This window comes from Diceros bicornis, chromosome 21, assembly GCF_020826845.1.
Source record: "Diceros bicornis minor isolate mBicDic1 chromosome 21, mDicBic1.mat.cur, whole genome shotgun sequence".
In the NCBI taxonomy this organism is placed as follows: Eukaryota; Metazoa; Chordata; class Mammalia; order Perissodactyla; family Rhinocerotidae; genus Diceros; species Diceros bicornis.
Window position 1 is genome coordinate 33941554 of NC_080760.1, and position 24712 is coordinate 33966265.

Consider the following 24712-nt stretch of genomic DNA (forward strand, 5'->3'; position numbering starts at 1 on the left):
GCTGAATTGAAAAATACAGGCTATTAGTCATGAATAAACTGTACATAAACCAGGACATTTCAACACAACTACTGGAAGCCCAAGGTCATGGCAGTGATGGTTTATTCACATCCCTTTCTTTTGCCAGGTCCTATGCCGTGATATTTCCAAACAGACCTAGATTATTTTGAAGCTTTCCATGGCATGTATAATATAATGAAAAAGTGCAAGAGTCTTAGAGTGCAACATCTGGGTTATAAACCAGTGCAGGACCACCAAACCATTTAAAGACAAAGCAAGTCTGGTACCCATTGTGCTGACTTGTGGAGAGTCTTCCTTCCATTAGGTCACATTATATCTTTCTGTAATCCATATTTCTCCCTTTCCTACCCCCAAAGCCCACTGCTTTCTACTCAGTGTATTCTCAAGTATTGATTTTTAGGTTCAGACTAACAACTGTGGCCTGTTTCAACTTCTGATTCAACCACCACAGTGTCCTGACTCCACAAAAACATCCCAGAATTGTTCACAATTCTCCCAGGTGCTAGAAAATGCAAAGGCCAGCATTTTTCATGACAACATAAACAAAGCTAGCTCCAATCCTGCAATTACACAAGAGCCTGGGGCACTGCTGCGGATGGTAGACCAGGTCAAGAGGGACTCCATTTTGCCTTGTGGGTCATTTAAAGCAGAGGCAGTGAATCACTGTGTTAGGAGAACATATTTTGCTATCAGAAAGAACCACATGGAGCTTAGGGCAAATTCTAAAGTTACTACTTCAGCAGTTAGTACTAGATTCAGCTGCATGTGACAGACAATCCCCAAATAAGAGTTTATTTGAGCTGCAGCCATGATATATGCATCCCATCTAGTTCAAAGAAGGAACTAGAAGGTCCTCTTTTTGTTCCCCCAGCTTTATTAAAGTATAATTGCCATACAAAAAACTCCACATAATTAATGAATACAATTTGGTGAGTTTGGAAATATGTACAAACTCATTTTACCATCACTATAATCAAGGTAATAAACACATCCATCACCTCCAAAAGTTTCCTTGTGTCCCTTTGAGTTTTTTCTTTGTTTGTGTGTGTGGTAAGGACACAATGTGAGATCAACTCTTTTAAATTTTTAAGTACACAATACCTTGTTGTTAAGTATAGGCATTATGTTGTAGAGCAGATCTCTGGAACTTACTCATCTTGTATAACTGTAACCTTTACCCATTGAACAACAGCTCCCCATATCCTCCTCCCCCCATCCCCTGTAACCAACATTCTATTGTCTACTTCTATATATTTGACTATTTTGGATGTGTCATGTAAGAAGAGTCATACAGTCACCTTCTGTGACTGAATGATTCCACTTGGCATAATGTCTTCCAGGTTCACCCATGTTGTCACAAATAGTAGGATTTCCTTCTTCTTAAAGGCTGAATTTTATATATATATATATATACACACACATATGCACACACACATATATGCCACATTTTCCTCATCCATTCATCTGTTGATAGATATTGGAGTTGTTTTCACATCTTGGCTATTGTGAATAATGCTGCAATAAACATGGAAATGCATATATCTCTCTGAAATCCTGATTTCAACTCTTCTGGGTGTACACTCATAAGTGGGATTCCTGGATAATAAGGTTGTTCTATTTTTAATTTTTTGAGGAACCTCCATACTCTTTTCCATGGCAACTGTACCATTTTATATTCCCACAAACAGTGCACAAGCATTCCCTTTTCTCCACATCCTTGCCAACACTTTTTATCTCTTGTATTTTTGCTAATAGCCATTCTAACAGTTCCAAGGTGATATCTCATTGTGCTTTTGATTTGCATTTCCCTGATGTTTAGTGATGTTGAGCATCTTTTCATGTACCTGTTGACTATTTGTATGTTTTCTTTAGGAAAAAAAATGTCTATTTAGATCCTCTGTCCATTTTTTAATGGATTATTCATCTCTTTGCTATTGAACTGTATGAGTTCCTTATATATTTTGGATATTAACTCCTTATCTGATAAATGGTTTGCAAATATTTTCTCCCATTCCATAGACTGCCTCTTCATTTTGTTGATTGTTTATTTGGCTGTGCAGAGGACTAGTAATTTGTTAGAGCAGCAATAGAAAACTAATGCAGGCTATTTTAAGTAGGGTGGTTGGGGAAGACCACTCTGAGCAGAGACCTAGAGAAATATCCAAGGGAAGATCTTCCTAGGCCAAAAGGAATGACGTTTAAGTGAGAGGAGCTTGGAATGTATGAGGAACAGCAAAGAGGCCAATGTGGCTGGAGTGAGGGGCGAGCAGTAGGAGCTGAGAAGGCAGGAGAGGCCAGGGGCCAGCACACGTGAGGCTCTCCAGGGCGTAGAGCTTTGGACTTGATTCTAAGCGTGATGGGAAGACACTTTGGCAGAGGAGGAATATAACCTGACTTATACTTTTAACAGGCTCCTGGTGGGTGTTGTAATAAGAGTGGACTGAACAGGGCAAGAGTAGAAGCAAGGAAGTCCACTTAGGAAGCATTTTTGATGGTCATCCAACAATCCAAATAGGAGAAGACAGCTTGGACTAGGGTGGAAGACGTGAAGCAAGGAGACTGGTCGCATATAGGATATATTTGAAAGTTAGAGTCCACTGTATTTTCTGATGGCTTGGAAGTGGGGTGGGGAAGAGAGAAGTCAGACGAGGAATTGAGCACACGGTGGGCCAGTTACTGAGACGAGAAAAATCATAATAGAAGAAGGTTAAGGGGATGAGTAATTTGGTTTTGGACATGTTAGTTTTATTTGTTTTTCCTCTTCAATATCTTAGGTTTTCTTTTTTTTTTTTTTTAATTTTTTGTTTATTGCAATAACATTGGTTTATAACATTGTAAAAATTTCAGGTGTACATCATTCTACTTCTATTTCTGCATAGATTACAGCATGTTCACCACCCAAATACTAATTACAACCCATCACCACACACATGTACCGAATTATCCCTTTCACCCTCCTCCCTTCCCCCTTCCCCTCTGGTAACCACCAATCCAATCTCTGTCCCTATGTGTTTGTTTATTGTTGTTATTACCTACTACTTAATGAAGGAAATCATACGGTATTTGACCTTCTCCCTCTGACTTATTTCACTTTGCATTATACCCTCAATGTCCATCCATGTTGTCACAAATGGCTGGATTTCATCGTTTCTTATGGCTGAGTAGTATTCCATTGTGTATATATATACCACAGCTTCTTTATCCATTCGTCCCTTGATGGGCACTTAGGTTGCTTCCAAGTCTTTGCTATTGTGAATAACGCTGCAATGAACACAGGGGTGCATGTACCTTTGCAAATTGGTGTTTTCAAGTTCTTTGGATAAATACCCAACAGTGGAATAGCTGGATCATATGGTAGTTCTATCCTTGATATTTTGAGGAATCTCCATATTGTTTTCCATAGTGGCTGCACCAGTTTGCACTCCCACCAGCAGTGTATGAGAGTTCCCTTCTCTCCACATCCTCTCCAACACATGTTGTTTCCTGTCTTGTTAATTATAGCCATTCACGGCCTCGGGAGCCGCCCACAGGTACGCAGCCTCCCTGGAAGCGCGGGGCCCTGAGCCCCCGCTGTGGGCATTTTGTGGACCCAGCACAATCGAGATGAGTGGCATAATATCTGACTTTGCCTGCTACTAAAGCATGGGGAGCACCCCCAGAAAACCCGGTTCACAAAGAAACTAAAACTGGCTCTTAAAGGGCCCGCGCACAAACTCACTCGTTTCAGAAAGCATCCTAAAATCACCAGAAAGAATGGACATGTTAGTTTTAGTTGCCAATTAGCCATCCAAGTCAAGATGTCAGATAGGCTGTTAGGTACATGAGTCTGAAGTTCAGGGACATTTTGGGCTAGAGGCATGTGGTAGACAGAATAATGCCTCGCCCCCCCCCCCACCACCACCACACACAAGATGTCGATGTCCTAATCCCTGGAATCTGTGAGAATGTTATGTTACATGGCAAGGGGGAATTAAAGTAGCAAACCAGCTGACCTTAAAATAAAGATATCCTGGATTATCTGGGTGGGTCTAATGTAATCAAAAAGATTCTTAAATGGGGAAGAGGGAGGCAGAGGACTTAGAACCAGAGAGACGGCATCATGAAATAGATTTGACTGGCCAGCTTTGGAGATGGTAGAAGGAACCACAAGACAAGGAATGCGAGCAGCCTCTAGAAGCTGGAAAAGACAAGAAAACAGATTCCCCCTGATAGCCTCCAGAAAGAAACCCAGCCCTGCCAACACCTTGATATTAGCCCAGTGAGACTCACTTCGGACTTCTGACCTACAGAACTGTAAAACAACAAACTTGCTTTGTTTTAAGTCACTAAGTTTATGGTAATTTGTTAGAGCAGCAATAGGAAACTAATACAAGTCATAATTTCACTGAAACATGTTTTTTCTTCAATGTACCCTATCTTGGTATGTGGCATAAACATCACCTATTTGTTCAAGAAAGAAATATGTGCCATCCTTAATTCCTGCCTCTCCTTCATGCTCCCAATTCAGTCAATATCGAGTCCTCTAGATTCTACACACTAAATATTTATTCGAAGTTACCCACTGTACTGTTGCTCGAAGTTACCCACTGTACTGTTTCTCTAACACACATGATGATGATCATCATCAGTACAGTACACACCTACCACTCTCCATTTAGCAGCCAGAATAAGCCTTCTAAATTGAATATTCCTGGTAATTACTCCTCTCTCCTGAAACTCTTCAACGGCTAGCTATTTCACTCAGAATAAAGCCCAAACTGCTTGATATGTCATAGAAAGTCCTCCAGGGTGTGTCTCTGTCTTCAGCCTTATTTCTTGACTCACCTTCGCACTAAACTTCAGACCCCAGAAAGCATTTAGAGGCCCCCTCACTGTAGGTCTTGGCACTGGCCTCCCTTGTCCCATGACCCCTCATAGAAAAGGCTCCAATGTTCACCCTCCCCCATTCACCATCAGGGCCCAATTTATGCCCTTCAGATTGTCCCTGATCTCCTAAACTGTTAGCACCTTGATATTAGGACCTTGAACTTTTGCTTCCAGATACTCATCATGATAATTAATGTTCTGTCTGCCCCATGACAGCAGGGCTTTTGCCTGACCTGTGCACTACTCTATCTCCATTCCTAGCACCCAGCACATGGTAGGTGCTCAGGAAATATTTGTCAAATGGTAATTGCCCACCAAGGAGCTGTAAATCACTATCTTTAAAATCTCTACAACGGTTCCTATGTCATTTTTAGTAACCATTTCCTGTAAAGTCCTTACTAATGGAGTGTTCAGATACTTTGTGTGTGAGTGAGGAAGATCAGTCCTGTGCTAACATCCAGGCCAATCCTCCTCTTTTTGCCCAGGAAGACTGGCCCTGAGCTAACATCCCTGCTGATCTTCCTCCACTTTATGTGGGACGTCGCCACAGCATGGCCTGACAAACGGTGCGTTGTTGTGAGCCTGGGATGGAACCTGGGCCACCAGCAGCAGAACGTGCGCACTTAACGCGCTACACCCGCTACACCAAGGCTGGCCTCCAGATACTTTTTAAAATGCGATAATTTTATGCCTATCACCATTTTTCACATTCTTGACCCCCCAACCCCCCGTTTGAAAACAGTCAGTAAGAGGTAGATGGGAGAATGGCTTTAATTTTTCTTACATTTATGTCATTTGATGTGTACTTGTGGAGCACTTGCCATGTGCCAATCACCAAGCGTTGGGAATACAGGAAGTGGGTAAGACATAATCTGTGTTTTTATGGGGTTTGCATTCTAGTGTATGTGGTGTACATATAAGGTGAGGGGAAGTCAGAAAGCAAATAAACCGAAAATTATATAGAACACAGACAGTAATAAGAGCCAAAATCAGAAAGGGGAGTGTGTGTGTGTGGTGTCAATTTATTACTTAGGGTGATCGGGAAAGCTTCTCGAATAAAACGACATCTGAGCAGGGACCAACGGCAATCGGGGAGTCGGTATCAGGTCCTAGTGAAGCATGCAAGATCAGGACTTTCGTTTTCTAAAATCAAATTGCACATTACCAGTTGCAAGCTGTATGTGACTAAGCAAGTCAAACTAGACTTCTGAGCCTGCCTCCTACCTGTAAAAGGACAGTAATACTACAAACATCATAGGCTTGATATGGAAAAATGCTCAGCAAGGAAACTAACACGAAGCAAGCGTTCTATCAAGAATTCCAATGAGGGGCTGAGACCCTGGGAAACACCTCTGGAAAAGCCCGCCCACCTCCCACCATACGCACTGCCCCTCTGGCTGGCGTGCATCCGGTGATTGGCTATTCAACACGTTCGTCCCGCCTCGCCAGGGCGTCCGGTCCACTCCCGGCCGGACTTGCGTGGAGGCAGGTTCCCAGAGGGCCGCCGAGTGGGCGGTCCCTGTGACGTAGTGGTGACGCGTTACGTCACGGTGGGCGGAAGTCACGGCCGCTGTTTTGAAATCGGGGTGCCGGAGTCTTACAAGCCCGTCCACGCTGAGGCCCGCAGCTGCCCACGCCGGGCTGACCCACTGACGCTTCCTCCCTGGCCCTGCCGGCCAGAGGCCGCAGCCGCGGCATGTCCACCCCTCCGTTGGCGGCGTCGGGCATGGCGCCCGGCCCCTTCGCCGGGCCGCAGGCTCAGCAGGCCGCCCGGGAGGTCAACACAGCCTCGCTCTGCCGGATCGGGCAGGAGACGGTCCAGGACATCGTGTACCGCACCATGGAGATCTTCCAGCTCCTGAGGAACATGCAGGTGGGAAGGAGGGCGGGCGCCGCTCCTGGGCGTGCGTGGAGAAAGCGGGATGATTCCGCGAGGGAAGAGGGCGCTGGTTTAGTCGTCACCTGGGGCCCCCGGGCGTCGACGGGGGCCTGTCCTGGGCAAACCTCAAGTGTAGAGTCGCCGCCATTTACATTCAGAACTGTTCCCCAATGATGTGTCTGTTCCCAGGAGTCTGCGATGTAAAGGTGGTGTTTTCCAGACCGGATGTCTGGAAGATTGAAGCCCTATTTTCTAGATTCCACCTGGTTCTCAAATTACTAGGCAAACTCTTGTACCATTCAAGGTAAAGGTGGGTCTCACTCTAGTAACCTCTTCAGATTACTTGAACTTGCATCTCATCTTTTCCAGCAAAATACTTTCTAAGGGTCCAAGGTGTTGAAGAATTCAGATTCTGCTAACCATTTTTGTTAAATAGCTTTATTTTGGTATAATTGGCATACAATAAAATGTACTTTAAAATAAAGTACATAAGTTTTGACATACGTATACACTTGTGAAACCATCATCCATCACCCCAAAAAGTGTCCTCATGCCCTTTTGAAATCTTTACTTCTGGCCTTCCATCAGCAGGCAACCTCTGATTTGCTTTCTGGCACCATAAATTAGTTTGCGTTTTCTAGAGTTTTATATAAATGGAATCATACACTATGTAGCCTTTTTTTTTTTTTTTTGGTCTGGTTCCTTTCACTCAGCATGTATCAATAGTTCATTCCTTTTAATTGCTGAATAGTATTCCATTGTATGGACGTAGCACAATTTGTGTATCTGTTCATCTGTTGATGGACATTGGGTTGTTTCCACTTTGGAGCCATTATAAATAATGCTGCTATGAATGCTTGCCTAGGAACGTTTGTGTGAACGTGTGTTTCATTTCTCTTGAGTAGATAGATGCCTAGGAGTGGAATTGCTGGATCATATGGTAAATGTCTGTTTAACATTTTAAGAAACTTTCCCAAAGTGTCTGCACATTTCACATTCCCATCAGCAGCGTTTGGAGGTTCTAGTTAATCCTCATCCTTGCCAACACTTGTTATTGTGTGTCTTTTTGCTTTGCAAATACTTTCTCCCAGTCTGTGGCTTTTCTTTTCATTCTCTTCACATTGCTTTTTGAAAAACAGCCAAATTTTGATGGAATCTAGTTCATCAATTTGTTCTTTTGTAGATTTTTCTTTTCATGTCATACCTAAGAAATCTTTGTCGAACCCCAGGTGACAAAGATTTTTCTCTCAGGTTTTCTTCTGGAAGTTTTATAGTTTTAGATTTTACATTTAGGTCTATGATCCATATTGAGTTAATTTTTTTATATGATAGGTACAGATCCAAGTGCATTTTTTTTGCATTTGGATGTCCAATTGTCCCAGCACCATTTTGGTAACACATGTTTAATGCTTGCCTGTTTTAACTGCTATGTGATGTGGATATCATTCTTGTTTTATGGGTGATGATTCTGTGGTTCAGGGAGGTGAAGTGACTTGTCCAAAGTTAATCAGTGGTAGAGGAAATTTGAAACCAGGTCTTCAGATTCTTACAACTCTTATTTCAAAGGGTGCACTAAAGAGTGTTTCATTGCCTTTTTTTTTTTTTAGTGGTTGAAATTTTTCTCTCCTGATTATAAAAGTATTTCAGTTGAATGGAAGTCTTTTAAGACCATGTTAATAAGCCATGTATTGTGAAATACAATACAAAGGGAAACGAGAAGATATGAAATCTTTGGCAATTATTTTAAAAATTAATAGATTGATATCTAAAATGATTAAAATATGGATTAAACAATCACTCAGAATTTAGCAAATATTCCTTTATTTTTAAGAAATAAAATGTATGCTCTATACAAAGTACTGAATTACGACTAGTAGAGCTAATAACTAACATTTATCAAGTACTTTCCTTGGTCAGATAGGCTGTTTTAAAAACAATTCCAAGAAATATTTTTATTCCTGTTTTACAGTTAAGGAAACTGAGGCTTAAACAGAGAAGAATTGACCCAGCATCACACATGACTAGTAGTTCTTCCTGCTGACCTCTTTATGATGCTAGCTTGCTGTCAAACAATTTGTACTATTAACAGATACAGTACACATCCATGACCTACACTGAAAGAACTAAACTCTTTTAAAAAAGTATTATCAATAACTAGATTACATGTGGACATATATTCAAAACCAATTTGTAAGAGACTATGATAGTTATTTCTTTGTGCCTCTTATTTTGTGAATTCTGTGGTTTAACTCATCTAAGACCCTTTGAGGCATATATCATAACTGACTGAAAAAGAAGCACTGATGTGCTCCTTCATTTCCAAAAAACTGGAAAAAGTGGTACAAACAGGACTACATATAACCTAGTTATTTATTAATACATTTTTTTATTTAATTTTTTTATTTTTTTGTGAGGAAGATCAGCTCTGAGCTAACATCCATGCCAATCCTCCTCTTTTTGCTGAGGAAGATTGGCCCTGGGCTAACATCCATGCCCATCTTGCTCTACTCTATATGGGACGCCACCACAGCATGGCTTGACAAGCGCTGCATCGGTGCCCGCCTGGGATCCGAACCCGGGCCGCCAGCAGTGGAGCGCGCGCACTTAACCGCTACACCGGCGCCTTAATACATTTTTTAAAGTATTCAAATGTTTTAAATTATCTTCTATATTATTAATCCAGAAGGATGAATTGCCATAAATACAAACTGCTGAGATTAGAATAAGCGTTTGTTTTAGAGAAGTGGTTCTATCTTCATTAGGTGCCCTTTAGCCTCTTGAGAATCTGATGAAAACTATGGATTCTCTTCTGGAAAAAATGCACTTTTATACTTTTTGAATAAAATTTCAGGGGATTAATGGAAGTGTCTCCAAGGATTGCTAGATCCCAGGTTAAGATTCCCTGTGTAAGAAAGTATTGCTTTGGTTCTATTTGTTATCCTTCAAATCTTAAAAAAAATTTTTTTTGAATATATAATACATCCAGAATTCAGAAATAAAAAAAGGGCATTACAGTGAACCTTCTCCCTCCCATCCCTGTCTACTAGCTATCTACCTCTCTCCACAGGCAGTGATTTTTTTTTAGTGATTTTTATCACTTTTTAGTGATTTTTTAGTGCTTTTTATCCTCTCAGATATTCGGTGCATGTTGAAGCAAACGTGTATGTATAGTCTTTGATTTTCCCCCTTTTTGCACAGATAATAGTATATTATATACAACATTTTGTACCTTGCTTTTTTCATTTGGTATATTTTGGAATTTATTCATATCTGTACAGAAAATACTTCCTTTCCTTTTTAAGGTGTATAGTAATCCACTGCATATAGAAAATACTATAATTTATTTACTAACCAGTTCTCTAGTGAAGGACGCTGGGTTGCTTTTAATTTCTAACTATTATGCTGCAGTGAATAACCTCCTACATAAATATACAAATATACTTATAGGATAAATACTTAGGAATGGCTTTGTGCTTCTGTAATTAGATAAATTTTGATGAATTGCACTCCATGGGGGTTGTACCAGCTTATGCTACCATGTCCTGACTGGGACCAACAACCGGCCTCTGACTAACACTGCGAGTTATATTTTTGGATCTTTGATCATTTGATAGGTGAAAATCTACTTTACATTTCTCCTAGTTTAAATGAGTTTGAGCATCTGTTCATATATTTATGAATCATTTATATTTCCTCTTCTGTTAACTGCTTGTTCATATTATTTGCCCAATTTTCTATCTTTTTTTTTCTTTTTAGGTCTTTTTTACCCTTGCCTCAGTTTATAAGATTTCATATTAGAAAAACTTGCTCTATGTGATAGAACTTGCAAGTTTTTTTTTTTTTTTTTGGTGAGGAAGATCAGCCCTGAGCTAACATCCATTGCCAATCTTCCTCTTCTTGCTAAGGAAGATCAGCCCTGAGCTAACATTTGTGCCTGTCTTCCTCTATTTTTGTATATGGGATGCTTCCCACAGCATGGCTCGATGAGCGGTGTATAGGTTTGCACCCAGGATCCGAATCCTGGGCTGCCGAAGCGGAGCGCGCAAACTCAACCACTATGCCACCGGGCCGGCCCTCTCTTGCAACTATTTTTTTCCCAGTGTTCTTTACCTTTTGGCTCTACTTATGAAAGTTTTGCCTTACATATATATTTTTTAAGGTATGTAGTTGAATTTATCAGTTTTTTAGGGCTTGTAGGTTCTATGTCTAGTTGGGAAGGCCTTCCCCACTCCAAAAGCAGGAAGAATTTTGTTTTTTGTTCAATTTTTGTATTTAAAATTTTGTTCCATATGGAATTTATCCTAGTATAAAGTGTGAGATACGGCACCAGCCTTACTTTTTCCAAAAGGTTGATTGAATAGTTCATTTTCCTTCTCCATTGATTTCAGATGCTACTTTATACAAATGAATCTGTTTCTCGATGCTCTATTCCACGTGGCTGCCTGTCTTTTATGTAGTAATGCCAAACTTTCTTGTATTTATTGAGGCTCTATAATGTGTTTACACTTATTTTCCAAAATTGCCCTGGCTGTTCTTGCTTGTTTATGTTTCCACATGTACTTTAGAATCAGCTTGATTAGTTCTGAGAAAAACCTGTTAGCATTTTTATTAGATTATTTAACCTAGAGAAACTTTACATCAGTATGATGTTGAGTCTTACTAATCAAGAACATGGAATATCCTTTTTTATGTCCCTATGAAATATTTAAGTTTTTATCTTGAAATTTTTGAAGTTTTATTCCTGGATATTTTGTCTTTATTGTTGCTATTGTAAATGGGGTCTTTTTCTTTTCTCATAGTCTTTTTTTTGTTTTTAAATATGAAAGCAAAGCTATTGTTTTCTCTATATTAAATTTTGTATCCATCTCTTTCTTGAATTTTTATTGATGGTAGCACTTGATCATATCATTTGTTAATAATGATGATCATACCACTTCCTTTTTAATGTTTCAACTCTTTTTTTCCTCTCTAATTGCATTTGCCAGTGCCGCCAGAACAGTGTTCACTAGTAGTATTAGTGGTCTTAGTAGACATCCTGTTCTGTTCCTGATTGTAGTGAGGATGCTTTTAATGTTTCCTCATTAATCATGGTGCTGACTTTTTAACTGAAATAAATGTATTTTGTCATGTTGGGGAATTTTTATTAAGAGTTTTATATTTAAGAATAGATGTTGAATTTAATTGAATACCTTTTTGGTGTCTAGGGGTATGATTATATATTTACAGATCTTCATCAATATTCATGAGTGAGATGGTTATTGATGAGGTTTTCAGCTAAACACCTACAGTGTTTACCAAGAGATCTTAGGCACTATTACAAGGTATAAAAACCTTGTCTCTCTCGTGTTCACTGCTGTATCCCAGCTACTAGAACAGTGCCTGACCCATGAAAAGTGTGCAGTAAATTTTTTGATGAATTAATTGTTTCCTGCTTTGAGAAGCTGATGCTGTATGTGAAAACTAATACCCAACTTGCTGAGAAGGTGAATTTGAGGAGAGTGATTCTTTGCATTTCAAAAGGATTTTGTTTTCCTTTATGAAAAGATTTATCAAGAGTTCTTTTACTTGACACACATTTCTTAGAGAATTTTAAGTATAGATTTATGGATAAAATAACTCACTGAAGTAAAATAATTCAGACTGTACTTTCAAACCTTCTGTGTGTGTGCACTGTACTAAATACAGGGATGTAAATATGAATAATTTCCGGTCTTCACTAAGTAGAAAATATGGACAAAGTATTAAACCCAGTAAATGCCATAATAAAGGTACAGAGTGGCTCTGTATGCAAGATGTAATCATTATGCTCCTTCTTATCACCCAGACAGGAAAGCAGGGATCCTTTGAAACTTTTCTCTGATTTGTTAGTGTTTGTGAAAGTTCATAAATTGAAAGTTCATGGGAAATCCTACATTGTATTGGGGGGGTAAACTCTTAATGCCTTTCTCCTTTAAACTGTTTTGACTAATTCAGCCTTTGGTATTTTATCACATTTCTTTGAGATATCGTCCTCAGAGTGTTTTAATGCTTGAGAATTTCTGAAAATCCTAATAATTCATTTCAAATGATTTCAAAAGATCCATCTCCTTAACTTATAAACCATAAATTACAGGAAATTTGGAAATGAGAGAAAGGAATAAAATAAATTATTCAAGCCTATCTCCCGATTACATCTTTTATCAACTGTGTATAGGCCTTTCCTGTCTTTTTTTCATGTTTATGGTTTTACCTACTTGTAATGATAGTGTGTTCTGTTTTCTTTTTTCTCCAAACATTGTATCATGCACTTTTTTTTTGCATTCTCACCTCATCTGTTTAGAAAAAGAAAAGTGAACTGAGGTTTAGAAAGACTGATCTTAGAGCTATTAGACAGTTGTTAGAGTCTTGGTTTTTAATCACTTTAATCCCCAAGATAGGTATAGGGGTGAGCGTTTATAATGAAAGCACCTTGTATACTAAAAGATATGGTACAAATGTTGTTAATTCTAATATTAAGATGATTTCACAGATAAAGTTGTGGGAATAAAATACTGTAAAGATATACAAAGAAAGGAAGATTCTGTTCATGAGCTTCAGCAATGCACAAAAGATGCATTTAGTTATAAGTTCTGAATAAGTAATAGCCAGTTTCTGTTTATCATCGTTTCAGTGTATACTTTTGGCTTCTTTTGATAAAAATTCTGAATTAAAAATATATAGGCATCCAATAGAGAGTGATGATCATAGCAGCAGCTTGTACCAATTTATTAATGATGTTCAAGTACAGATTGATTTGTACCTATATGTCCTGCTATTGATTTCTTTTTAAAGTCAAACTTTTGGTGACAGCTTTATGTTTTAATGCATGCCTTGACTATCGTAATCATCTTATCATAGTTAAGGTATTTTGAGATTATTTTTGCAACAGCAGCAACATACTATTCCTTTTCTTCTGCTGAAAAGTCATAATCTTCACTTGTTTCTTTTCTTCTTCTTTAAATTGTACTTTGTTTTTAACTTCTGGTTGAGTTCAGCAGCTTGCCGCCTTTATATAATAGTAAGTAATAAAACTGTGCATTCTTTTTAAAGTTATAACATACTTCAAAAATTAGAGGGGACAAGTATTTCCCTGGTCAGAGAGGCTTATGGAAAGGTTTTCCTAAGGCTGTGTTACAGCACTGAAACAGTATCCCAAGGAGCTAATAAGTGAACATGTATTACTCTTAAGTTCTTAAAATTGCACTTAATTGTGAGGAACAGTTTGCTTTTAAGCAGTTCTTAAAAATTCTTTCTGTTTGCCAGCTTTGCTTCTAGAAAATCTTGATTTTCATTACATTTTTATTGTTTTGTTTTGCCTGATAAGCTGCCAAATGGTGTCACTTACCATACTGGAACATATCAAGATCGGTTAGCAAAGCTACAGGATCATCTTCGCCAGCTTTCTATTCTCTTCAGGAAGCTGAGATTGGTCTACGACAAATGCAATGAAAACTGCGGAGGAATGGATCCCATTCCAGTAGAGGCAAGTTTTAGTGATAGAGGAAGGATGGATGTAAGATAGTTTTAAGACATTTGTAATTTTTTCCTTTCTTTCTCTTATTTTCACAATATTCCCAGATTTTGAATTACAGTCATGCATCACATAATGACGTTTTGGTCCAGGATGGCTGCATATACAATGGTGGTCCCATTAGATTAGTTCCATATAGCCTAGGTGTGTAGTAGGCTGTACCATCTGAGTTTGTGTAAGTGCCCTTTCTGATGTTTGCACAATGATGAAATTGCCTAACTACACATTTCTTAGAACGTATCCCCATTGTTAAGTGATACAACTGTATATTGATTATACTTTTGACTAGAGAAGATGAAAATATGATATATTTGCATAGAATTAAATTGTACTATCTTTTCATGTTAATAATTTTTTGTGGACTTTAACATCCAAGCCTATGGTGAATTTTTATTGTTGGGAGGAGAGGGTTGTCTGTGGCAATTTTTATCATTGCTGTCAGTGTCTCCTTTTAATTAAATTAAGCCATGATTGTTTTTTAGTAAGAGTTCTAATAGTATTGTAAAATACTTTTAAAATGGTTTTCATGTAAGTTCTTTATGAATAAAAGGTTATGTTTTCATCATTATTAATTTAGATTAACTTAGTGGTATCTCTCTAGTTTTAAAATATATTCTTTAAATTTAATATTGGATGATAGATATATTTTAGGTAATTAAATATACGATGTTTTTATATGTGGCTATTTCCTGCTGACAATTTATTTCTCTGCCACCAAAAATAGCTGGGAAGGTTTGGATGTTCCTCTTGCTACGTAAAAGGAACAATTTCATATGATCGGTGCTTTGTTTTTGAGAGATCAGCATATAAAGGATGAACAGAGGAAGAGTAAACTGCAAAACAGCGTGAAAAGAAGTGGTCAAAAATGTGGGAGAAAGATCAGAAATGTGGTTGAGATTGTTAGATGCTTCAGAGAAGTCAAGGAAAATAAGGAATGAAAACTGTCCAGTAGATTTTGCTGGAGGAAAATTGTTGGCATATATGAGCAGAGCTTCAGTGACATGGTAGCAACAAGAAGTCAGATCGCAGTGGGTTGAAGATTAAACAGGAAATAAGGAACTAGAGCCAGCAAGTGGATGTTCATCTTTCAAGAATCTTAGATAAAAAGCAAGAGAGGAAAGCAATAGATGGAAGGAGGGATGGAGTTGAGGATTTTGGGGTTTTTTTCCTCCAAATGGGAGAGGCAGACATGTTTAGATGATAAAGGAATAAAACAATAGGGAGAGGCTGAGGGGAGGGAGATAAATAATGAGGACAGGAGGGCAGAGGAATCAGAGCATAAGAATGGAGACTGTCTTCAGGAGAGAGGACAGCTCTGCATTAGGAGAGAGGAAAGGAGGAAAGAGTGTTTGTGGATGTGAGTAAGTTTATGTTTGTCCCAAGAATGTGAAGAAGTTTGGCCAGATGACTCCTGGTTGTACCACTTATTTACCTTTGGCCTGTTCCTGCATTGGTCATAGAAGATGGCAGAGACTACATGATTCCTGACGTCTCTGTCCCATGTATGAGGGGCTTCATCAAATAAACTTCATCACAAACCATATGTACTTAATTATAATTCTACTAGAAGTTTCATTGCTATATAAATTTTTTTCTCCTACAAAAAACATTTTCTCCCATCTAAAAGAAGTTAAGACATCTAGAAATTTGCATAGTCACTGAGGTTGTAGATAGCAAGTAAATGGCATTTATATAACGCACCTCCATGAACTTCCTTTCTTTCTAGTGTAGATGAAGGAAAGCCTGTTCTATCTCAACGGACTATAAATTTCTTAGGGGCAGGAATCATATCTTATTTGTCTTTATTTTAGCAGTGTCTCACCTAGTGTCTGGCAATTAAATATTTGCTGATTGAATGAGGATATTACTTAATTGTATGTGACAATTAATGTTATAAGAGCTATTTTGCAAAAGAAACCTGAAAAGCTAACGTATAGAATGCATTGAAATGATAAACTTCTAAGGCTGTTATTTTAGGCCATCACCTGAATTAAAATTTATTTTAATACTATTAAAAGGGAAGTATAAAAAGTAATGTTAATCAGATGCATTATATATACCAGTGTAATTGGAAAGTTTGTATCATATTTTTGACTTTCAACTTTCGTTTGTCACTCCCAGCAACTTATTCCGTATGTGGAAGAAGATGGCTCAAAGAATGATGATCGGGCTGGCCCACCTCGTTTTGCTAGTGAAGAGAGGCGAGAAATTGCTGAAGTAAATAAAGTGAGTTATTAGTCTGTACACTTCATATTTCAGAATTATTGATAAAAATTTCAAGGGAGTCTATGTAACTCAAAAACATAATTTGAATTATAGAAATTGTTCTTGTGGCAAATTTAACTTACTTAGAGTGCAACCAAGAACTAAAAGGTAAGCAGAAATGCCATCTGATTAGTGAGCAGAGAGATCGCAGAATTCATGCCCTAGAGCTCTTATGAAAGCTTCATAGGCACTCAGTTACAAGCCGTTTACTTTTTTCTTTTCTAGGCAGAATTCTAGCTTTCTAGCTTACAGCATATTTGGATCAGCAAATGATAAAAATTTACAGATAGGCGATGTGAATGTCTCAACACCTGAATAAGAAATTGACAGAGTTATCAAAGCATGACCCTACCCTCACCCCCTAAAGTGTCCTAACTTGAATGTATTTCTTGCCGAATACTTTTAGAAGTTTGGAAGATAATGTTCGGATAGTTCTCATGACACATAGAGAAGTAGGGGAAGTTGTCAGTTCATTCCGTGGTGGAAACATGGTCCAAGCTTACCAAAACCTAACACATGGCACAATAAATACAACCACCAATCTCACTCTCTTACTTACAAATACACACCCTCACCCCTGCCCTGCTCCTGAAATTCTTAATTCTAGTCAATAGAATTCATCAGGCTACTAACAATTAATCCACCACAGCCAAAGAGGTATATGAGGATAATTCAGTTTACATATGTAATACATAATGTCAGTAGATTGAATTGGAAAAAAAAATTTTTTCGAGATCTAAAAGACATTTGATGGAATTCAAATATTGCTGATTCAAAGAATACTTAAAACTATTAACAAGAGTCTTTTTTTTAAAAAAGAAAATATTTTTCTTTCAGATAAATAGCCAACATTTTTCATACAGGTGAAATACAGAACTAGTCATATTAAAAACAGGCATGAAATAAAATGCCTTACACCACTATATTTAATATTATTTTAGAAGTTATAGCCAGTACAAAAAGACAAGAAACAAACTTTAGGAAATGGGGGGTATAGTATTATGTATATGCTTGTTAAGTTTGTTAAGCTTGTACATAATATTATAACTCAAGCTTGGTAAGCTCAAAGAAACTCAGTTGATTAACAGGTAGAGTCAATAAGAGCTGGATAAAAGGGCTTAATACAAGATTGATACCATTTTCTTATAATGCTGTAAACCAATTAGATTATAAGATCCTATTCACAACTGAAACAACAAATACTAAGCAGTTAGGAATTATCTCAATGATATATGTGACTAAACTTATTAAGATACCTAAAAGAAATTTTGAATAATTAAAAGAACATAGAAGGTTCTTATGTGGGCAATAAATATTCTAGAAATGCCAGTCTTGATTATTTCATAGTTTTATTTTTTATTATTTTTAATTTTTTTTATTATTATTTTCTTTGCAAAGAACATTAGACCTGAGCTAACAATCCTCCTCTTTTTGCTGAGGAAGACTAGCCCTGGGCTAACATCTGTGCCCACCTTCCTCTACTTTATATGGGACGCCGCCACAGCATGGCTTGACAGGCAGTGCGTAAGCGCGCGCCTGGGATCCAAACACCGGGCCACCGCAGCGGAGCGCGTGCACTTAACCACTATGCCACCGGGCCAGCCCCCAATTTCATAGTTTTAATGCAGTAACAGTCCAAATCCAAATAAGAATTCTCTTGAAAGTACACAAAATAATAAGATTTTAGTGCAATACCAATCAAAAAACAAATCCAAATAAAATCCAAATTGGAATTTTTTCTTGAGAGCATACTAAAATATCAGAGAATTCTTAGAAGAGTAATAAAATAGAACTCTGCTTCAAAAATTAAAATGTGATATGAAGCATATTATAAAAACAATAATTAAGTGTGAAATACTGGCACAAGAATAGACAGATTAGTAAAATAATAGCCAGAAAAATAGTCTTCTTATTGTATATGAGAATTTAATATGACAGAAGAGGGATTGTGTGGAAAATTAGTCTTTAAAAATAGAAACTTTGGGGAAAATTAAGCTACCTTTTACATTACACCATATGTCAAAATGAATTTCAGAGTTGAAAATAAGACCTGCAAAACAAAATATTGGCAAATTAAAAGAAAATGTTTATCAAATGTCAGGAGACGGAAAAAGGAGAAAGGAAAAAGATGGATAGATTTTATAAAATAAAATTTTTAAAATTTTTTTTAAAAAGGAGAAATAGAAATTAAGAATATTTCCAGCAAATTTGACAGTAATGAATGAGCATAAAGAACCAACAGTAGGAAATTGGTAGGGGATGAGGAGGGGACTAGGAACTTTCAATTTAGATCTTGAAAAATAAGTGGTGTTTGGTAGTCCAGACATATGAGGCATTCATTTATTAAGAAGTGTTATATGTTTCTGTTGATAATCTATGTATTAATTCACAATAGATGTGTTCTATTATTTTTGTCTGTAATAAGGGTTTTTTAAATAAAATACAATGAAGTATGTATATAAATAAAAGACCACTGTAATGATAACTTTGATTTCAGAGTACCACATGTGACATAAATATAGTTTAGTCTCTACCATAGCAGATTTTATGGTATTTTGGGGAAAAAAACCCTGTGTAAATTCAGAAAGATATAATTTTTCTAAATATGTTTCATTTCACTTTTCATTTCTCTAACGTCCTCTTTCTTCTTTTCCAATTTGATAGCTTAGAAATAACTCATTCTTGATTTTTATTAAAGACCTTTCATATAATCAGAATATGGTAATATTTTGACAGTGTGTAATCAAAAAAATCTTACTCGCTATTGACCTAGCTAATTACAAAACCAAAACTATTGGACCATATTTTTAATACATTGGCATTTGCTTGTATTAAATGAAGTTGCTTTGTGGACCTATATAATCAGTAAGAAAATTATACTCTTGGCATTCAATTAAAAATATTTAGAATTTTATTACAATGCATATTTTCTTTCTTTTTATTCTACGTAAGCTACATAAAATAAGTAGCTTTATATACCCCTCAGTTGACCCTCATTCAGTCATTTTCAAAATATTACTAAATCATTGTGTACTTGAAATTGTATAGAACAACATATTGACGGTGTGTTTAGTATGTAATCTGTATGGTCTGTCTGGTTTCTAACAATGTATGTACCACCAGTGCCTACCATAGTACTGTTAAACTTTGGGGCATGAAATTTGTAATTAGTATTTGATGTAAATTATCAGATGAAAGAATGGCCTAGTTGCAATAATCAGATTTTTGCTTATTTAAATACTTTTCATTTTCATATATCCTGGAATCCATAAGCCCAATACCCAAGTAGAGGATGAACACTTGTTTGAGACTGTATGTTTTAAGGACATCAGAATGAGTTCTATTTTGCTTAAAAGTATTCTGTTGATGGTAAAATGAAATCAAAAGAGGTATGTGGGTAGTTTTTCCAGCGTTGACATGTAATTGAGTCCGTGCATTTAGAAATTAAAGCATTTTTGACCAGTTGTCACAGCCTTTGTATGAATATTAAATTACACGGTATGACTTAGCATAAACATATTGTTTAAGTATCTACTTTACTTACACATTCACCTGTTAACGTAACAAATTAGGTACAGCTGATGGATTTTGATAATAGCAGCTGTCAACCTCTGTTAAAATCAATCAGTGGCAAGATTGCATATATTAAATCCTGTATCGTGTCATGAAAATTTATTTACAGTTCAACCACTAATAGGCATAACTGTCAGCTTTGCTGTTGATAGTTTCATGATTTGTTTTGGCTGTAGGTGTTTTACTTGTAGTCTAATTTTTCTTAATTTAAAACTGTGGCATCTGAGAAAAACTAAGTGCCTTATAATATATCATACTTAAAATTTTACTATTGCCTAGAGTTGAATATTACCTTGAAAATTTCTACATTTTTTTAGTTCTTTTATTTCTTTAAGAATTAATGAGGCTAATTTTTTTAAAACAAGTATATCAAAATTTATATTTAAAAATGGGTATTCTTAAAAGTAGTCTTATTGGTAAGCTATGCATTTATTCCAGTGACGCAGCCATTGTGGGAGCCATCTGTAACCTCTGTTTTGATATTGATTTTAAAGTCTGTTTTTAACCACCCAAGAATATAATTTTATTACTTCTAGTTACTCCTTAATTTATACTGAAAATGTGATCACCGAGCTTATTTCACCAGATTGGTTTTCAACTGTTTCCAAAAGTTAAGTCCTTTTTCTTCTTTTCCATGGACACAGGTTTGTCACTATTGAAGTTATTTAGAAGAACCCATCCCCCACACTTGCCCAGTTAACCTTTTTCATTTCAGTTTAAATCATATTTCTTCTCCTTCAAGAATTTTGATAGGTCCCCATTACCCACTCCAAGCCCAAATTTGTCCTCCTTCCACTCTTTGGTCACCACCAATTTTTCGAGACCCAAACAAAAATATTTTCCTAGACCCCAAACAAAAATATTTTCCTTGTTTGCTGACCCTACCAGTCAGAGGCACTGTCTCTCTCTTTTGGGGATCCACAGCATCTGATATTTTTTCTCTGCCATCTGCCTTACCAGGTTATAGTCTAGCCATTTGGGCATTATCTTCCTCCTACTTGATGTTGAATTTCTTCAAGACAGGGACTGTTCCTTATTCTTGTTTCTCCCCTTACAGTGCCCAGAGCCTGGCACATAATATGCCCTCAGTAAATATTTATGTAACAGCATGTGTTACAGGCTCAGAATTGCACTCCAAAGAGAAGTTCTGAAACTTTTGAAAGTGATCATATTCAAAATACGTCAGAACTTCCTAATTCAAATGTTTGTTTTTTCAAAAAGTCAACTCGCATTCTTTCTCTTCCTTTTATTCTTACTCAATAGCTCTTCCCCACTTCCCTCCTGAAAAGTTAGAATTGAGAGGAGAATTGTGGTAGCTGAAGTCTCTCACAGCTGGGGGAGTGATGGCACTTCAGCAGTGGTAAAGGGCAGCTGCTGTGAACCGTTTTGAAGCTATTATTAGTTCACTAAACTAAGCTTACTGGTTTTCATCACGTTTGTGTAACTGATTGTCATCTTATGCATGAGCATACAGAAAGTAGAACTGGCAGGGGCCTTATAGATTATATAATCCCATTTCACAGACAACACTGAGGATAGGAAATTTGTCTGAGATCCAATAGCCAGTTAAAGGCAAAGTTAGAACTGGGACTGAGGTTTCTAGCCTCACAATATAGCACCTTTACTCTTATATTCCTCTGTTTTGCTGCTATTCTTTTTTTTTTTTTAAAAAGATTTTATTTATTTATTTTCCCCCCAAAGCCCCAGTAGATAGTTGTATGTCATAGCTTCACATCCCTCTAGTTGCTGTATGTGGGACGCGGCCTCAGCATGGCCGGAGAAGCGGTGCGTCTGTGCGCACCCGGGATCCGAACCCGGGCCGCCAGCAGCGGAGCGCTTGCACTTAACCGCTAAGCCACGGGGCCGGCCCTGCTATTCTTGACTTCTGCCAGAAGTGTCAGTTTCTTGGTCTCTGGATGCAAAAGACTGTATAGGCTTGGACTGGTCATCCAGTCATTTCTCATCTCACCCAGTTATTGGGTCCATTTGGTTAGATAATATACACAACTGCTTCAATAACTACCACGGACTTAGGACAACAGAACTTAGAAGATGGGTCATCTGAAATCTGAACAAGGAGACTGAGTAACTAAAATACTAACAGTAGCTTTATCCCAAACTATGTTCAAGTGAGCTTTAGGGTCATGCCCTGTGTCCTGTATGGTCATATGTTTTATCTAACTGTTGTGTTAATTCACTTTTCAAGTATGACTTAATTAAATTTAATTTAGATGATTCTAGTCTCTGTAAATTGCTTTTCTATTTTCCAATAAGAGTTTCTTGGTCCTCTGTTTTAGCTACCTATTTCCTCTTACTTCTCTAACTTTAGGTAGAAGTAATACGAGCAATTTTTTAAATCTTAGTTTGCTTTTTAATGAAATCAGAATTAAGAATTTTAGGCCTCTTTATAGTGAACATGTATTACTTTACCTGGAGGTATTTTAATATAGTGCTCTTAAAATTATCTAATTAAATATATTATTTCCAAATGTAATGTTTCCAAAAGGTTATTGAACAATAATGATTATTATAATAACTAGTAAATACTTCGACCAGAAGTTCTCTATTTTTATCTTGTTTTGCCTAAGCAGACATTTGCCACATAGGATTTGAAGAAAGGATGCCTAAAAAGTTTATGAACCGTGGCCTAGTAGAAACTCAGATATAGAGATACAGAGACACATGCCGTCTGCATTCAGAGCATCCAGCACATCTTAGTTGTGAAGAAGATCACACTGGGGACTGTGTCATTTTGTCTTCAGTTTTCAGAATTAGAATTTGGTTGGACTTCATGCTGGGGGCAAAAAGCGACATCTGCCACATTTTTGAAAGGCCAGTTGCATCGGGCAATGTATTTTTATTATAGTTTGTTTTCTGTACTGACAGTTCATGTTCTTTGCCTACCAATAACCATTGTAGAATGCTTACTTATATGCAGGCACAGTTCCAACACTTTACAGAATCAAATCATTTACTCCTTGTAATAACCCTTAGGAGGTAGATTCAATTATCCCCATTTTTCTGATGTGGAAACTGAGGCGTAGAGAGGTGAAGTAATTTGGCCAGCAGCCTATATTTAGTTAGTGAAAGAGCTGAGTATAAACCCAGAGAGCCTGGCTCAGGAGGTTGTGCTCTTGGCCATTATGTTATGCTGCCTCTTGGAAAACCTATATACTTAGGTTTTATAACAACGGACAGTTTGACTTATTTTCTTTGATGGGGAAAGTGGAGGAGTACAGGCAGGCAGGGCTGGAGCCACAGGCTTCTGTGGGCTGAATTAGAAGTCAGTATGCCTTTCAGTGAATATTTGTGGCCAGAAAAAGATTGAGACCTTCTGCCTTAAGGAAATATTTAGCTTAATTTCTGTCTGGACCATTAGAGTCCTAACTTATGACATTTTAATCTTCTAACTTCATGGTCTATATTTCATGAAACATTTTTGATAAATTCTTTTGTTTCTACAGAAACTCAAACAGAAGAATCAACAGCTGAAGCAAATTATGGATCAATTACGAAATCTCATCTGGGATATAAATGCCATGTTGGCAATGAGGAACTAAACTGATATTTAAATTTCCTGCTTTACACGTTATGCCATTTTTTTTCAAGTATTTTTTCCCTTTGAAGAAGAGTATTTGTCTGCTTTTATTCTAGTCACTAGAATTAAAGTTCCTATCTTTACATTGTGGTTTTATGTTAAAGTGTTCATTAGCAGTTTTTTTTTAAAGCTGTTGATTCTATGAACGATAATCATAATAAACTTTGATGGGGTTTGTGTTTTGGTTAATCTTCATGAATTGAATAATTGTTTTTTAAAAGCAAAATAAGTTTTGTAAATAAATTTTTTAATTGGCTCAATGGTTCTGCTTGTTTCATTATGCTTTTAGGGGAAAATTAAAGGTTTAAACAATTTGCAGATGAAAATATCAAGTACAGTCAATCTATGGTACAAATTAATTAAAATTAAACATGTTGTTACCATTTCAGCTCAATTTTTTAAATTCGAGTCCCAAACAAGTTAAAAAAATGAGAAAACAGTTAACTTGTATATAGCTGTAAGTAGATGAAAATTACTTTGATCATGTTCTTCAAGTGTTTAGTCTTAATTGGAATGGTCTGGCTCTAAAAGGAGAGAAACAAATAATTTGAGGAGGGCACAAATTGAAATCACAACTATGTGCTTATTTGCTACCTGCTTTAGGCTAAGAAGCAATCCCCTCTCTGATTTTTCAGATACACCCTAAGTAATATCTCAAGTGCGTTTTGGAAACAATAAATTTTTGAGAGTTTTAAATGAGATAGTGCTATATGGCAAGTACTTTTATAGATTGATTGGTAATTGGTCTACAGTAAGTAAGTCCTTTATAGGTCTGCCTCCAGGAGCTGGTCTCTCAGATTTTGAATAATGTATCCTCAAGTAAGAGTGGGATTCTTCTCAGGAAGGACTTTTCCAGCCTGATCCAGAAGCCCCTAGCTGTCTATCTGGCCTTGGATCTGACTCAATAATAAATACTGCTATTTGACTTTTCATATATATGGATAAGGTTTCTCTGGAAGGT

The 24712-nt window shown here is 37.0% G+C and overlaps 1 protein-coding gene across 3 annotated transcripts; it reads left to right on the forward strand.

The window, feature by feature from the left end:
• The first annotated feature begins 6452 nt into the window (after nucleotides 1-6452).
• Nucleotides 6453-24007, forward strand: MED30 (mediator complex subunit 30). 3 transcript variants are annotated; one of them, XM_058564827.1, is made up of 4 exons: nucleotides 6453-6760; nucleotides 14109-14267; nucleotides 16437-16541; nucleotides 22745-23601. In XM_058564827.1, the coding sequence occupies exons 1-4, from the start codon at nucleotides 6584-6586 to the stop codon at nucleotides 22757-22759; spliced, it is 456 nt and encodes a 151-aa protein (XP_058420810.1). In that variant the 5' UTR covers nucleotides 6453-6583; the 3' UTR covers nucleotides 22760-23601. The 3 variants fall into 3 exon arrangements, with proteins under 3 accessions (XP_058420810.1, XP_058420811.1, XP_058420809.1); XM_058564826.1 differs by lacking the exon at nucleotides 22745-23601 and adding an exon at nucleotides 23618-24007 and having other exon boundaries at nucleotides 6457-6760; XM_058564828.1 differs by lacking the exons at nucleotides 16437-16541; nucleotides 22745-23601 and adding an exon at nucleotides 23618-24007.
• The last annotated feature ends 705 nt before the right edge of the window (nucleotides 24008-24712 follow it).

What these genes read in the sequence shown, in the direction of transcription:
- MED30 (XM_058564826.1), top strand. Translation starts at nt 6,584, where the DNA reads ATGTCCACCCCTCCGTTGGCGGCGTCGGGCATGGCGCCCGGCCCCTTC. An exon ending in AGCTCCTGAGGAACATGCAG is followed by an intron (nt 6,761 to 14,108) that starts GTGGGAAGGAGG and finishes TTGCCTGATAAG; the next exon opens with CTGCCAAATGGTGTCACTTA. An exon ending in TGGATCCCATTCCAGTAGAG is followed by an intron (nt 14,268 to 16,436) that starts GCAAGTTTTAGT and finishes TGTCACTCCCAG; the next exon opens with CAACTTATTCCGTATGTGGA.